This window comes from Haliaeetus albicilla, chromosome Z, assembly GCF_947461875.1.
Source record: "Haliaeetus albicilla chromosome Z, bHalAlb1.1, whole genome shotgun sequence".
Classification (NCBI taxonomy): Eukaryota; Metazoa; Chordata; class Aves; order Accipitriformes; family Accipitridae; genus Haliaeetus; species Haliaeetus albicilla.
The window spans coordinates 51,957,450-51,971,828 of record NC_091516.1 but is presented as its reverse complement, the minus strand read 5'-3'; the positions used below and the strand labels follow the sequence as shown (position 1 = coordinate 51,971,828).

Genomic DNA, 14,379 nt, shown 5'->3' with positions numbered 1-14,379 from the left:
GGCGGCGGCGGCGGCGGCGGGCGGGGGGCGGCCGTGGGGGAACTGTCAGGGCCGCACGTTTCCAGCCGCATTACGTGAACAAATGGCGGGGGCGCAGCCAGCCCAGCCAGCGGGGCTTGTGTAACTTTGCGAGCGTGCCAGCAAGTTTAAAGTCCCTGGTCTCTCCTCCTCCTCCTCCTCCTTCCCTCGCTCCAGACACCAGCGCGGGCCGGAGGACGATGAGAGGCTGATTGTTTGCTCCGGCTCCCATTCGCATCCCCTCGCCTATAAATACCGGGGAGAAGAAAAGCCGCTCCCGCCGCCTCCCCCGGGCCGGGTTTCCTTCCCGACGGCCCGACCTGCCCGATGGCACCGCCCGGGTGCCGCCGCGCCTGAGACCCCGCCGCCCGCCTAACCCTTCCAGAGGCGCAGCCCGCACCCCCCCGCACCTCCCCGCCCCTCCACCCCCCGCCCCATCCCGGGCAGGAAGGCGCCCCTCGCTCTCCGCTCGCCCCCCGGTTTCGCCCGTTTCTCTGCCCCGTCGGCACCCAGGCAAGAGGAGAAGATGCATTTCGCGCCGCCGGGGCTCCTGCTCGCCCAGCTCCACGCGTGCATCTACTGGAGCTGCCTGTGGCCCGCCGGCTGCCAGCAGCCGCCGCCGCCGCCGCTGCGCCGCGACCCCCCGCCGCCCCCAGCCGCCTGGAGGCAGCGGATCCAGTGGGAGAACAACGGGCAGGTGTACAGCCTGCTCAGCCTCGGCTCCCAGTACCAGCCCCCCCGGCGCAGGCAGGCGGCGGAGGCGGCGGGCAGCCCCATCCTGCTGCTGCGGAACAACGGCACGCTGCCGCGGAGAGCCGCCGCCGCCCGAGCCGGGGCCGGGGCCGGGGCCGGAGCCGGGGCCGGGGCCGGGGCCGGAGCCGGAGCCGCCGCCGCGCAGCCCCAGCCCCAGCCCGCCGCCGCTGCGCAGCCCCAGCCCGCCGGCGGCAGCCGGGGGGGCTCCGGCGCACGGCACTGGTTCCAGGCCGGCTACCAGGCTCCCGCCGGGGGTGGCGGGGCCGCCGGGGAGCGGGGCCGGGGGGCCGCCACCCCCGCGGCCGCCGGGGCGGCCGGGAGCGCCTCCTCGGGGGCGTCGCGACCCACCAGCCCCGCCGGCGGCACCGGCACCGACGGCAACCGGAGCAGCACCGGAGCCGGCGGCCTGCCGCCCCTCAGCAGCTTCAGACCCGGGCGGGACGATGTCATGGTAGGAGACGACCCCTACAACCCCTACAAGTACACGGACGATAACCCCTATTACAACTACTACGACACCTACGAGAGGCCCCGCCAGGGCAGCAGGTACAGGCCCGGCTACGGCACCGGCTACTTCCAGTACGGTAAGAGCCCCCCGATCCCGGCCCGCCCCCCCCCGCCGCGCCGCGCCGCGCCGCCCCGCTCGCTCCCGCGCACGCCGGTGCCCGCGCGGCGCGCCGCGAGGAGATGCGGTGCGGGGGTCGGCGGCCCTGCCCGCCCCTCGCTCGGGGCAAAGCCGGGCCGGGCCGGCGTTTGCACGGCTCCCGGCGGGCGGCAGTCGCTGCGGGGGGGGGGGGGCGAAGGAGCTGCGGGGGCACGGCGGGAGGGAAGCCCGCGGCGGGTGTCCGAGCGTCGTGCTCGTGATGCGGTCTTGGAGAAAAGCCGACGGGCCCGAGCGAAAAGGGGAGAGCGAGCTTAACGGGGGGCGGGGGTCCGTAGCAGAACGGCGGCTCCTAGCGACCGGGATGGAAGCCAAGTACTTGCAGACGTGTCCTGGGTTGATCTTGCTCTTACGTGGTTGGTTTGATGAACTGCAGGTCTCCCTGACTTAGTCCCGGATCCCTATTACATCCAGGCGTCCACATACGTCCAGAGGATGTCCATGTATAACTTGAGATGTGCTGCCGAAGAGAACTGCCTGGCGAGGTAGGCATCGCCCCGGCTTCTGCCCGTTCGCTGTGGGTTCTTGTGCTCCTGCGCCCACCGCAGAGTACCTGAGGAAGAGTGGAGAAAAGTGAGGGTGGAGAGCCCGAGGAAATTTAGTAACCTTCTTCTAAGCTGGTGGCAGATGGTAGGGTGCGCTCGTAAGAGAACAATACCAACATATTAGAGAGACAAACGACAGATGCTTTGAAGAACCTACATTTTGTGAAAAGTTGTATTGCACATTTCTGTTGTCAGGCTCATTTGAACATATCTGAATTTTGCAAAATGGAGGCACCTAAAAAACCCACTTGAATCCGGTGATTTCCATCTAGCTCCTCTAATCCAACCAGATCATACTCTACTCCATTTAAAAAAAACCCACCTATTCTTAACCAGCACAAGTTACTATTAAAATTACAACATGCTAATTGTTTCTGGGCCTGTGCCTTGTAATGTCTCTTAAGGCTAAAATCTCCCCGAAAAGTGTTTCAAAGTCTTTTAATGGGTTGAAATAACAGCTTTGCTATGAGTTAGGTCCTGTCCAGTTGGCAAAGAGGGATTTTTCCTGTTTTGTTTGGAAAGAAATCAACGTGGCTGTTTTTAACCATTTTAACTCGTTTGATACCTTATCATACAAAACAGATTTATTTATTTACCAGCATCATTAATTCATGTCAGACTGTTTCCAGGGTCATGCTCTTTCTTCACTTGCTGGAAGAAAACATGGCATAAGAAGCAGTATTTTTTTATGCTAACTTTACAGTGAAGACTGATTGAAATGTTCTTGCTGGCTATCAATTGATTAAAATATTCCAGTATTTAAAAGACTGTAGATAATAGCTATGTGAAATGGGAAAATATAGCCTGATTCATACTTTTTTTTTTTTTTTTTTTTACAACAGAAACAAACATCTATTGTGTGATCTTACATACACAGTGAATTATTTTGGTTAACAGCAACTAACAAAATTGTATTTTTGGTACCAGAGTAATTTTACAGCTAAGTGGTGATCTGCTTCAGAGACGGAGGCACAGAGTTGGTGGTCAAACTCCTGTTTATATTATTAGAAGCAGATCTGAATCTTACTCAGGTCTTGGTCTGACACCAGGCACTTCTGAGCACACCATGTGGAATTCTTGTGCGTCTCCACTGCACGAGCTTTAAGGGGGCTGAAAAGATCTGTGCTGTCAGTTACTTCTGAGACAACATAAAGTGTTTTTTAAAGTGTTTCTTGCATATACTTATGGCTCTTTTTTGCATTATTGCAGTTCAGCTTATCGAGCAGATGTTAGAGACTATGACAATCGGGTGCTCCTGAGATTCCCCCAAAGAGTGAAAAATCAAGGCACGTCAGATTTTCTGCCCAGCAGACCCCGTTACTCATGGGAGTGGCACAGCTGTCACCAGTGAGTGAAGTGCTCAGTATGGTACCTTCTAATTATCTTTTTCACTAACAAATTGTCACTTACAAGGTGACATTTTCTAAAACTGCAGTGAAGCGGGGAGAAGCCGTGGGGAAACTTTAGCCTTTTACTGTCTGATTAATTTTATGGTGGTGGTGATTACTCTTTATATAGCCACATGAAACCAAAATGGATATGAAGCTTATCTATAAGTATAAAACTCTTACAAGTATAAATTGATTATAAATACAAGTCTCAAATCAGTTTTGGCAGTGGCACCTTCTCCCTTTAAGTATATTTTACATAGGTTATAGTCCAGTTACATTTAGGTGGAACCAGTAAATAAAAGTCCCAATTATGTAAAAATAACTGTGGAAACCCTAAAATCTACATTTACTAGCATGTTCCCTATAATACATCATTGTAAACATTGACTCATACTTCTTGAGCTCAATTTCATGGGTTAGTTCTTGACAAGGAATGGTTTGGTCAATACGGAAAAGAGAAGGTAGTGACCTGACTTATCCCATTATCAATATCCTTATCATATCATGATACTTTCACATAGCAGTATTGCTCTAGAAATAGCAAAACTGCTGGAAACATGGCAGGCAAATGTAGTAGAACATTTTCAACACTCTGGGAGCAGGTAACACTGTGAACTGGCACACTTTCAGAAAATTCACATGCAACACTTTGCAGGTTTGTTCCAATTTTCACTGTTTCATAGCAGGACCAATTGTAAAATGCTAGAAAGCTTACCCATAATAGCAGAATTGTATTTTAAGTAAGATGGAAGTAAGGTATGTAAGTGAATAACTTAATATTATTCTATTAAAAAAAAAATATGTACTGTGGGCTTGACCTAAAGGCCCCTGGAGTCAATGGAGTATTTCTCTCTAGCGGCAGAGACTTTAAGCTTTGAATGAAAAATCAGTATCATTAGAACAAATTCTTTCAAAAAAAGACTGGAATTACAGGTTTATAAAACTTGTAAGGATCAAAAAGCTAAAAATAAATCAAACCAAACAAAAAAAGCCTCCATAAATGCTTTAGTTAACTGCTACCCCTGAAAAAAACCACCATCAACAGAAAACCCTAACCCTGGTGCTTACAAAGTTGATAAATGGATGAAATGGGTAGAGAGCAGTTGAAATCTTCCATTTGTAGAAAAGCAGTTTCTTACTCTGCCACGATAGCCTAGCTATCACTATCCAGATGCAAAGTGTCTCTGATGTTGATTCAGTTCTTGGACAGAAAATACATTGCGTACAAAAAAAATGCATTTCTCGTGATCATTTCCATGACAGTGAAACAAGCTCATTTGGAAATGAAGTATAACTGCCAATTAGTTTGGCTAGCCATCAGACTTCAGTGTTAGTCATCATCATCTGTGGACCGGTTTTGTGCTTGTCATGCATGCTTGTGAGACTCGTGTGCTTGTCTTCATTTTAACAATAGGTTTGAAGTCTGTTTAATTGTATCTTTTTCATATACCTCTCAAGGTGAAAACATTCATAAGTAACATCAGCCAAATGCTGCACAGACAAAGTGCAGGTAGATAGTACAAGTTTAGTTTTCCACGCGTTTAGAAGAAGTGAAATTACAAGAATAATAGGTGTTCAAGTCCACAGCAAGAGCTAGAGCTCACTTTGTGTGAGAGCAAGCAAAATGCATCACTGTGCCTAGATCAAAAGCATACACACTTTTGAAATAGAGACAACAGTAAGTATAGATTACAGAAATCACTGACATTGGAAGAGATTTGCATTGCCAGTACACAGAAGCTGATTTCTCTATGCAGATTTTGTTTTCACTCATGTTATGTATGTGTTACATTGATTGAGGGCCATGGAAATGTGAAAATAAATTGTTGGGGTTTTGCTAGCAAGTAGCAAACTTCCCTGGAATTTATAGTATGTAAGGTAAGCATTCCTAGTGAAACTCTGGCTTAAGGCAGTTATAAATGTACAATTCAAATATGAACTACTTAATACTTGCTATTGTTATTGGAAAAGAGCTAAACCAGAAAATTTTGGAGAAAACAGTGCTGCTATGGAGTATTTCCTGTAATAAATGAAAATCTATTATTTATTTATAGAAGATGGCATTTTTATAGAAGATGGCATTTTTATAGTCATTGAAAATTAGAATAATGAAAATAAAACTTAATTGAATGGTAAATAATAGGAAAGCATACTAACATTCAGGTTCTGTGTAATAAATAAAATTTGGCCAGCTCTAACAGAACAGGAATAGATTAAAATGTTACTGACAAGATCTGAGCCATCTTTAATAATGTATCTGTGGTTTAACAGACATTATCACAGCATGGATGAATTCAGCCACTATGACTTGTTGGATGCAAGCTCACACAGAAAAGTTGCTGAAGGACACAAAGCAAGTTTCTGTCTTGAAGATACCTCCTGTGATTATGGATATTATAGACGGTACGCGTGTACAGCGCATACGCAGGTAAGAGTTGGTTCAGAGACATCCAAGTTTCTTTTCCCCCACTAATTTATCTTTGGATATTTTTTCTACCAATCATTTGATGCCCTAAATTATCTGATGCCCTAACTAGCTCTGAAATTCTCCATCATAGAGGCCAGGATAGCAACTTGGAAACTTGTCATTTACCGAGTTGCTGCTAAATGTGGGTGTCTCATTAAAATGCAGGGACCGACATTAGCCTAGCATCACTGGCAACTGAACTATATTAAAATGCACCACAAGTTCTTGTGGTTATAGAACTGGTCAAGCGAGCTAAAGGGAACTCAAGACAGAGTCAGTAAAGAAGTCGTTTCCAGTGTCCATCCCCCACAGACTGCTTGGTGATGTCCTTGGCTGGTCCCAGAGTTCATAGCTAATATTTTCTCCCTTGCAGAGCATGAAGCTGCAAGTTGCACAATTCCCTTAATATCTATAGCTACCAGCTGGCAGTCCAGCACTGAAAACTTACAGCATGGTTTTATATGTGTATCGAAGGCTGTTAAAAGAGAGTGGCAGCCATGTGAACATTATGATGGGTCATATACAAATGTAAAGCAAGGTGTTAGGGCTTATTAAGGGAATAGATAAAAAATGGAATGTACCATTATGGTATTACACAAATCCATGATAGACTCCTACCTTGAATATTGCATGGAGTTCCGGACACCACCTCTCAAAACTGCTACAGAAAAGCTTAAAAAACCAAACCCACCAACCCCAGGAGAACAAGGATGATCAGCAGTGTAGTATGGCTACCATGCTAAGAGATTTCATAGACTATTCCATTTGGAAAACCAGAAATAATACCAAATCTTGAGTGGTGCTGGATGGAAAGAGGAAATTGTTGATATTGACCGTTTCTCACAGTACAAGAATTTAAGGAGATCCAAAACAACTGTCAGACAACAGCCTTAAAACAGAGGAGTGCTCTTTTGACATACAAATAAAGTATTAAATTCCTTGCCATAGGATGTTGCAGAGATCAAAAATATCTACACGGGTTCAAAAAAAAATTTAGACAAAGTAATGGAGGCTATTAAACACAAAAATCTGATGGTACCTCCTGTCTTAAATACAGTTAAATGCCCGGTGGAAGGAATTTCCTTGGGTAAAGGACACTACGCATCCCATTTTTTATGTTCTTTTCTCCTCAAGCATCTGCTGCTGACCACTGTCAGAGACATGACACTGAGCTTGATGGATGTGTGGTTTAACTCAATGTGGCCATATTTATACATAAACTTGTATCCCTTATTCTGCAGTTTTTAATCTAGGAGGTAGTTATTTTATCACAGAGAAATGACAGCTATGCTTCACTGGCTGACGTGTCCACATTTGAATCTTAAATATAATGAATGATCTGCAATACGTAGAGGCTTTGAAGAGGTTTTATAAATACCTTTTCTCCTGCTGTAGACTATGACATCAAACTAAGCAACATGCATATTTTACAGCTGGAGTATTTGTGTCACTAGAATCATGGCTGTGTCAGCATTTCCACTGGAAGCCCATATTTCAGGGGTTTGTAATTGAACTGTAAAACTTTCCTCCAGCCTCAGACTTGGCACACACATGCGAGAGTCTGAGCTGATCACCAGCTGGGTCAAGAGGGAATTCCTGCAGGACTTGGGTTTTGTGCATCCCATGTATTGCTGGAGCACATCAGCTTTGCCGAGAGCAATCTGTATCGGCCACGGTTAAAGACACCAGATTTGAACCACTGATACATTCATATATGGAGATTCTTACTAATGTTCCTAACAGCAAGGAAGTTTTCAGAAAAAAATCATCTGGAAGAAAGGCTGCATTTTCAGTTCTCTCAGATCCTTGCATCACTATTTGCCTGAAGAGACGCCATTTCCACGCAAAACACAATGTGAAAATGGCCTTAGACTCTGCTATTCAAAGATGGCGCTTTGGCAGAGTACATCTATAGCAAAAAAGTTGCATCATTCCTAAGGGTAGAGACAGGTTCCAACACAGTGATCAAGTTTGTACTCAAGGACCTCAAGCTATTCACTTGACATTTACAGATATTTAGGTCCAGTCTTTGGTCAGTTTTGATTTTATTCTCACCTTTTGTAAAGAATAGTGAGTAACAGCATCAACAATATTTACATAAAAGGACTACTGTAACAAGTGATAATAAAATACAGATATCGCAAAGATGAACAACTACCAATAGTGTAGGTGTTTCTTATGCAGTAGTAGTACCATGTTGTCTATAAATGTGGTATGTTTGACTTACGTGTTCTAGTTTAGATATTCAAATAAAATGCCCACAAAAATTAAGCCTCATATCCTGAGGTAATTTTCTTAGTGAAATGTGATGGTTAAACAAACTTCAGTCTGAGTGTCCCTAATGTCTAGAATGTTAGTATTCCCAGTGATTTTTTGACATCCGTCTTAACTTCATTTTTTAAGGGACTGAGCCCTGGCTGCTACGACACTTACAATGCTGATATAGATTGCCAATGGATTGATATTACAGATGTAAAACCTGGAAATTACATTCTGAAGGTAAGGGTATTGGGAGTGGGGAGGTTTGGGGTTTGTTTTTGTTGTCTTTTTAAAGAAGCAAATCATATGTATATGTGCTTTTGAATGTAAGTTATCAACTCAAACCTAGAAGTAGACAACACTGTGCTTTCTCCCCTTAAGGTGAGTGTAAACCCCAGCTATTTGGTGCCTGAATCTGATTACTCCAACAATATAGTACGCTGCGATATACGCTATACAGGCCACCATGCATATGCCTCTGGCTGTACAATTTCACCGTAAGTACATTCGTTTGTCTTTGCAACTGTTTCATATTCATAGCATTAAAGTTGACAAACAGATTTATGAAGCTTAGAGATTTACTTTATACTGAAAAAATAACTCCCACCATTAACTCTAGTGAAAACAATTTCTTCAGTATGTTGTTTCTTGGGTTTCAGGATCTAGTTTGTTAATTCAAAATTCAGATGGTACTTTTCAAAGGTCTTGTTTGGCAGGAATCATGGGAACAGTTGCTTCGCTGTTGATAACTGCATAGCTTTCAAATCCTAACCTCTGATAATTAAACTATTTCCATAAGGCTAGCACTGATTTTTAAAAATTATTTAGTCTTGAAAAACAATCAGAAGTGAGAATTTTGCTCTTGCAATCGTGCCATCAGGATATATAGCACTTTCAAAATTGCTGCTACTGTCTGGGCTGCTAGATAACTACCTCTGGCTCACACCTTCTTTGTATTTGCACTAAAACCTTTCTGTGCTCATTCAATACCTATTTATAGCATCCACACAAAACTGTTGAACAGTTACAGAGCTCTTAAGACATTCTGCAAAATCTCACACATGTATGTCACTTTGGTGCTGCTGACACTGCAGCCATCCTCCCTGAAACAGTTCTTCCAGACACACTCCATTTACAGTTTAGTTCTTTAGAAGTTTAAACAATGCTACAATTATGTCTTTTTTCTTTCCTCCAAAAAGGCAAATTCATTTAATTAATATTCTTATGGTAGATCTACTGTACCTTAGTATCTATGAAAGACACACACACAAAGCAGTCAGTCTTCTGTAACACAGAGGTAAGCAGTTCTCAGGATATGTTAGTTGCTCATACAAAATACTTATCAAGTGGTTTCATTGTATTGCATAAGGAATGAGTATTAACATTGTATAGAGATTCATGTGAGATAAATTCCAGAGCAGTAAATGAAAAAGTAAAATAAGTGACGAGTACAGTGTGCTATAACAGCATCAGTGTAACAAACATACCGAATTAATGTGATTATTGCTTAATTAGCCTTTAAAATATTCATTCCTTACTTCACATTAGGAAACCACTAGTTAAATGAGGCTAAAATAAGAAATATTTTTTCACACCATTGTGGAGATCTGCATTTATAATCACACTTTGGGTCATAAACGTGACAAGTTAAATGGCTTCAGCAAATCCTCTTTGTTCTTGCTGTGTGGTGGTCAGACTTGGAGAAAACTGAGGGAAAAAAGAACAGGTGTCCTGTGGGTCATGAGTGATTATTTTTGGTGGAGCTGTGGCAGGAGCTTTTAAAGCATTTCTCTGTAACAGGACTAATTGGTACTTCTAGGAACACTGTTTCTGCTCAGATCCATGTAGAAGGGAAATCGATGCTTCATGCCTTTAACTTCTGGTCTCCCCACATCTTATCTCTGTAAATGTTATCAAGTAAATATATTCATGCAGGGCGAGGAAACAAAATTGCTGTTATTGTTTGTTGACCTGCGCCTTCAAGCTGACAAAAGGGTATTTAGCAGATACTCTTCTTGTATCTGCTTGGTCATCTGCATAACGTGTATTTTTTCTTTCGACAGATACTGAGAAAGATGCAAGAAAATGGATGAGATGGTGCCAAATGTTTTGAACTGAAGTATCATTATATAAACTTCAATAGGATGTAAACACTATAGAAACAAAACTACAGAACATACACACATACACCCACACACCTTATGTGATTTTGAAGCACTTCAGCTGCTTCTAAACCAAATCTGTAACTGGATTTTAAGCATTTAAATTGGCATTACTTTTGTTACTATTGAAATGTGTGGAACTGGTGACTCATGCACAGATACTTTAATTTTTGAAAAACTAACTCATTCATGAAAACATAAGCGTTTCTTAACTCCTGAAAATTTGGAGTGTAGGTGATAATAGACTTCAGTGGGAATATTAGTGGTGAATGAGTTGAACATATTTTAAAAGGTAGCAAAAATTTATGTAAAATGAATTAAATAAAATGCAATAGAAAGTACTAATGCCAGCTATCTCCAAAAATACCAGAATGAAAAATAGCTTAAAAGTAATGCTACAGTACCATTAAAATAAAACTTGCTAGGACACGTTGACATGAATGAGAAAAGTATGTTCAGTTTTCAAGGAATATTAACATATAGCAGAGAAATACATATATATATATATATATCAGTTATACCCCTGCAAGAAAAGTTATGTTTACATTTTTAATACATTAGAAGTTTTTCCATTTTCTTAAGTAAAAAACAGATGGGGTTTTGAAAGAAACCTTTAATCTGTGGAAATGAATTAAAGAACTTATCCACCTTTCTATGTTCAAGAGGTTTTTCAAGGTGGGGCTTTTAAAAGACTTCTGCAAACTTAATGTGGATAAAAATAAATACCTGTCAAGAAAAGGGCTCTTGAGATGATGAAGAGTCCTGATGTAGTCATCTGTGAAAAACATCCAACTTGAAGAGGTTAACCATCAAAATAATACAGGCAATTAACTCAGGTGGCACCACAAACAGAAGTAGGTCAGAATCTCTAACAAAGTATTTTTATTGTGAAAAAGCCTACTACCTGCTTCCCCTTTAAGTACTGTATTTGACTTTAAAAATGTGTATCTCAGTATTCAAACAATGAAGTTGAAAATATACTATATATAGAGGGAGAACAAAAGTCAATGTATTTAACATCCTACTTTAGGCTGTTCAGGAACCAAATACAACAATGTTAAGGGGAAAAACTTCCAGCCCAAATTAAAGTTTTTGCTGAACTGCTTAACTGGTGCTGGGTACACCACTCCTCCTCCCATCCCCAAATTATTTTGCTTTTGCAGTGCACCCTGCTGTAAGCTACAGTAGCTGTGATTTTGTTTTTAAACTGTGAAATAACATATCACAAGGGGATCTGGCGTTTTTTTCAGAAGATTTCTGATCATGTAAAATGAAGGATCTACATTTAAAACAAAGGGACCTAGAAATATTGATTGGTATTGGTTAAGTTTAATCAGAAATTCAAAACACCTAATGAAACATGGAAAGCTCAATATCTTTTTAAAAAATTTGAAAAATATGTGTGCTATTCAATATAGTTAAGAAACGAAAAATCTGAGGAGTATGGAGAGGTTTTATTATCACTATTGAGAAAACTTCAGGCAGTATTTGGAAGTATTCTACGCAATAGAACCCTACGGATTTAATTTGGCATTTTTATGAATTATTCTATTACCCTTTAAGGATCAGCTTGTTCTTTACTACATATTTTTAAGCTTATTTCACAATTATAAAGTACTTCCACCTTAATCATAACTTGGGTACAAATTTGCACAACTAATATGCATACTTAAAAAGAATCTAAGAACCAGCAACCCAGTGATTACTACCCAACATTGGGAGCGGGTGCAGAATGAATACCATTTATTCCTGCAGGTCCCTTTTTATTTGCTGAGAGATCCATTTTAGCAATCAGTCACCCGTATGGGCAATGAACAGAAGCAAAATTTGGAAACTAGATTTATTAGAAAGCCATTTATTACATATGTCTGCAAAAATGAGGGTCTGTTTAAAGTCTAGGCTTCTGAAGTCTCAGCCCAAAGAGTTTTTAAGATTAAGAGGTGTTAAGGGATGCAAGTGCATTCACCTTTCTATAGACTTAGGTCAAAATTGGGGTGAAAGTCCTGATAGCAGCTTGGGCAATGGACACAAAAGCTACTGTAATGGAAGCTAGGCTGTGGGCACGGGCTGCTTCCTGGTAAGAGGTTGTGTGCTCGTACCTCATTGTGCCTGATGCTGAATGTGGGATAAGAGAGGACTAACTGGACACAGAGCAGCAACAGAAATTGAGTTTATCCCTCGGCTTACGAGGCAGTAACCTGCTCACATGTCTATACCCAAACTACTTGCAGAACCCCACTGAAGTCAGCAAGGAGCCAGGGGACCTTGAGCATCTGTGTAGGTGGAGCAAGTTGTTAATACTGGACTTGGTCCTTTCAGCGGGAATGGCCTGGTTCGGAAAGGTGTTGAACGCCATAACTTTGAATATTGGGGATATTTTAGCTACAAAAATGTAGCTTTTTTTTCCGTAGCAAAATATTGTATTTGTTTTGAAATGTGTGTTAAGCAACATGACAGTGATGTACAATAGCACAAAAATTGCCTAAGATAACATGAACAGTCTATTTAGAAAAACAAGGGATTTTAGGATTAAAAAAAATGAAGGAATGTGACTTTAACTTCCCCTGTTTAACTATAGTAAGTCACAACGCAGTAGAAGAGTTTATTATATAGCATGTGTAGAAGTAGTTCTAAATAGGGGAGTGCCAACCAGTATTTTCAGTATCTTGGCTCTGCAGTTTTGACCCGGACCCCTTAACTTACTTTTTTCATACTGGAATATATTTATGGGATTACGTGCATTTTTGTTGAAAAACATTTATAAAAACTGTTTTGATAAAAGCTTGTTTTATACAGGAAATTATATTTTGGAATCCTTTTTACCAGACATTGGGCTTACTCCCATCATCTTTGAAAGGCATCTTGCCATTTGTCTCAGCAGGAGCAAAATCAGATTAGAATTTTGTGAGAATTCTAGTACAAATTTGCTGTCTTGCAGTCTCAAATTTCCTTTGAAAAGCCAAATCGTAAAAATGTGTGTGAAGCAAGTACGTCCCACATTTCAGATCTTTAGATAAAAATTGCACATAAGGAACATACTGTATGTCAGGCTCATTACAGAAGGGGTTTGTTACGTATTTTTTTTAATCCTGAAATACATTTGATATTTGCATATTTCTAGATGAAAGTGTAACAAAAATGACAGCTTGGTCACCAATGGAACCAACATACTGTGTAGATGATGTTTTTGTGTTAGTAAAAGTCTACTCGTTTTCTCTCTGCTCCAAAGTTTACTATGCCGTGTCGAATGAGTGCAAACACCAAATGTACCTTCCTATAGTCATTCATGCATTGTTTGCAGTGTACTCATTCAAAACCAGCAGGGTGAATTTCATAAATGAGACATTGAAAGGTGGTTTATCCTGTGTCTCACATTTATGCCGATAAGGCATTTCATTTTCTCCAAATCCTAAAAGGTGCTGAAAGATTTTAACTTGAATTAAAACCAAAGAGTATGTTATTGGGAGGTTTTTATTATGCAACTAAATGCTACAGATACAGTGAAATGCCACTTGTTTTTGCATCTTTTTTGAAGGTTTTTCATTATTTCCTTCACTTTTCTTCCAAGAGTCTTAATTTCAATAACTTTGCATCTTTATCTGAAGAGCTCTAATTTATAATATTCAGGCACTAGCTTTGTATTCTTCATTGCACTTTCATATTCTTGTGTTACATGCCCGTATTATGGTTGCAAGTTTATGTGAAAATGACTTGAATAAAATGTTTCAAGCGTTCTACTTGTTGAAGTATCATACTTAATGCACAGGCCAGATCCATCTCTCAGTGAGAAAGCTTCAATTAAAGTTGTTTATATCTATATGAAAATGAGGAAGATTGTGTCATGCTGACGTGGTCTCAGAAGAAGTGTCACAAGATAGAAACAAGAAAGAAAAAGTTGCAAGGCATGATAAATTACCTCTTACACTACACAAAGGCTTAATATGTGAAGGCATAACAGGATGAAGTATGATTCATCTGGATACAAGATTTCCTTACCATGTTGGCTGTGTCTGTAGGAGCAGGAACTTAGAAAACACTTTCAGAATTTCTGCTCCAAAAACTTTACTTTCATGGAAAAAACATTTGAGCAGTCTACGTTAGAAATCTAGAAAATTGACTAACA

At 41.5% G+C, this 14,379-nt stretch overlaps 1 protein-coding gene across 2 annotated transcripts; it reads left to right on the top strand.

The window, feature by feature from the left end:
- The first annotated feature begins 43 nt into the window (after window positions 1-43).
- On the top strand, window positions 44-13,990 carry LOX (lysyl oxidase). 2 transcript variants are annotated; one of them, XM_069775786.1, is made up of 7 exons: window positions 48-1,355; window positions 1,809-1,917; window positions 3,187-3,324; window positions 5,640-5,796; window positions 8,239-8,334; window positions 8,476-8,591; window positions 10,158-13,990. In XM_069775786.1, exons 1-7 carry the CDS (start codon window positions 545-547, stop codon window positions 10,162-10,164), a joined length of 1,434 nt encoding a protein of 477 aa, XP_069631887.1. In that variant the 5' UTR covers window positions 48-544; the 3' UTR covers window positions 10,165-13,990. The 2 variants fall into 2 exon arrangements, with proteins under 2 accessions (XP_069631888.1, XP_069631887.1); XM_069775787.1 differs by lacking the exon at window positions 10,158-13,990 and having other exon boundaries at window positions 44-1,355; window positions 8,476-8,595.
- Window positions 13,991-14,379: the final 389 nt, after the last annotated feature.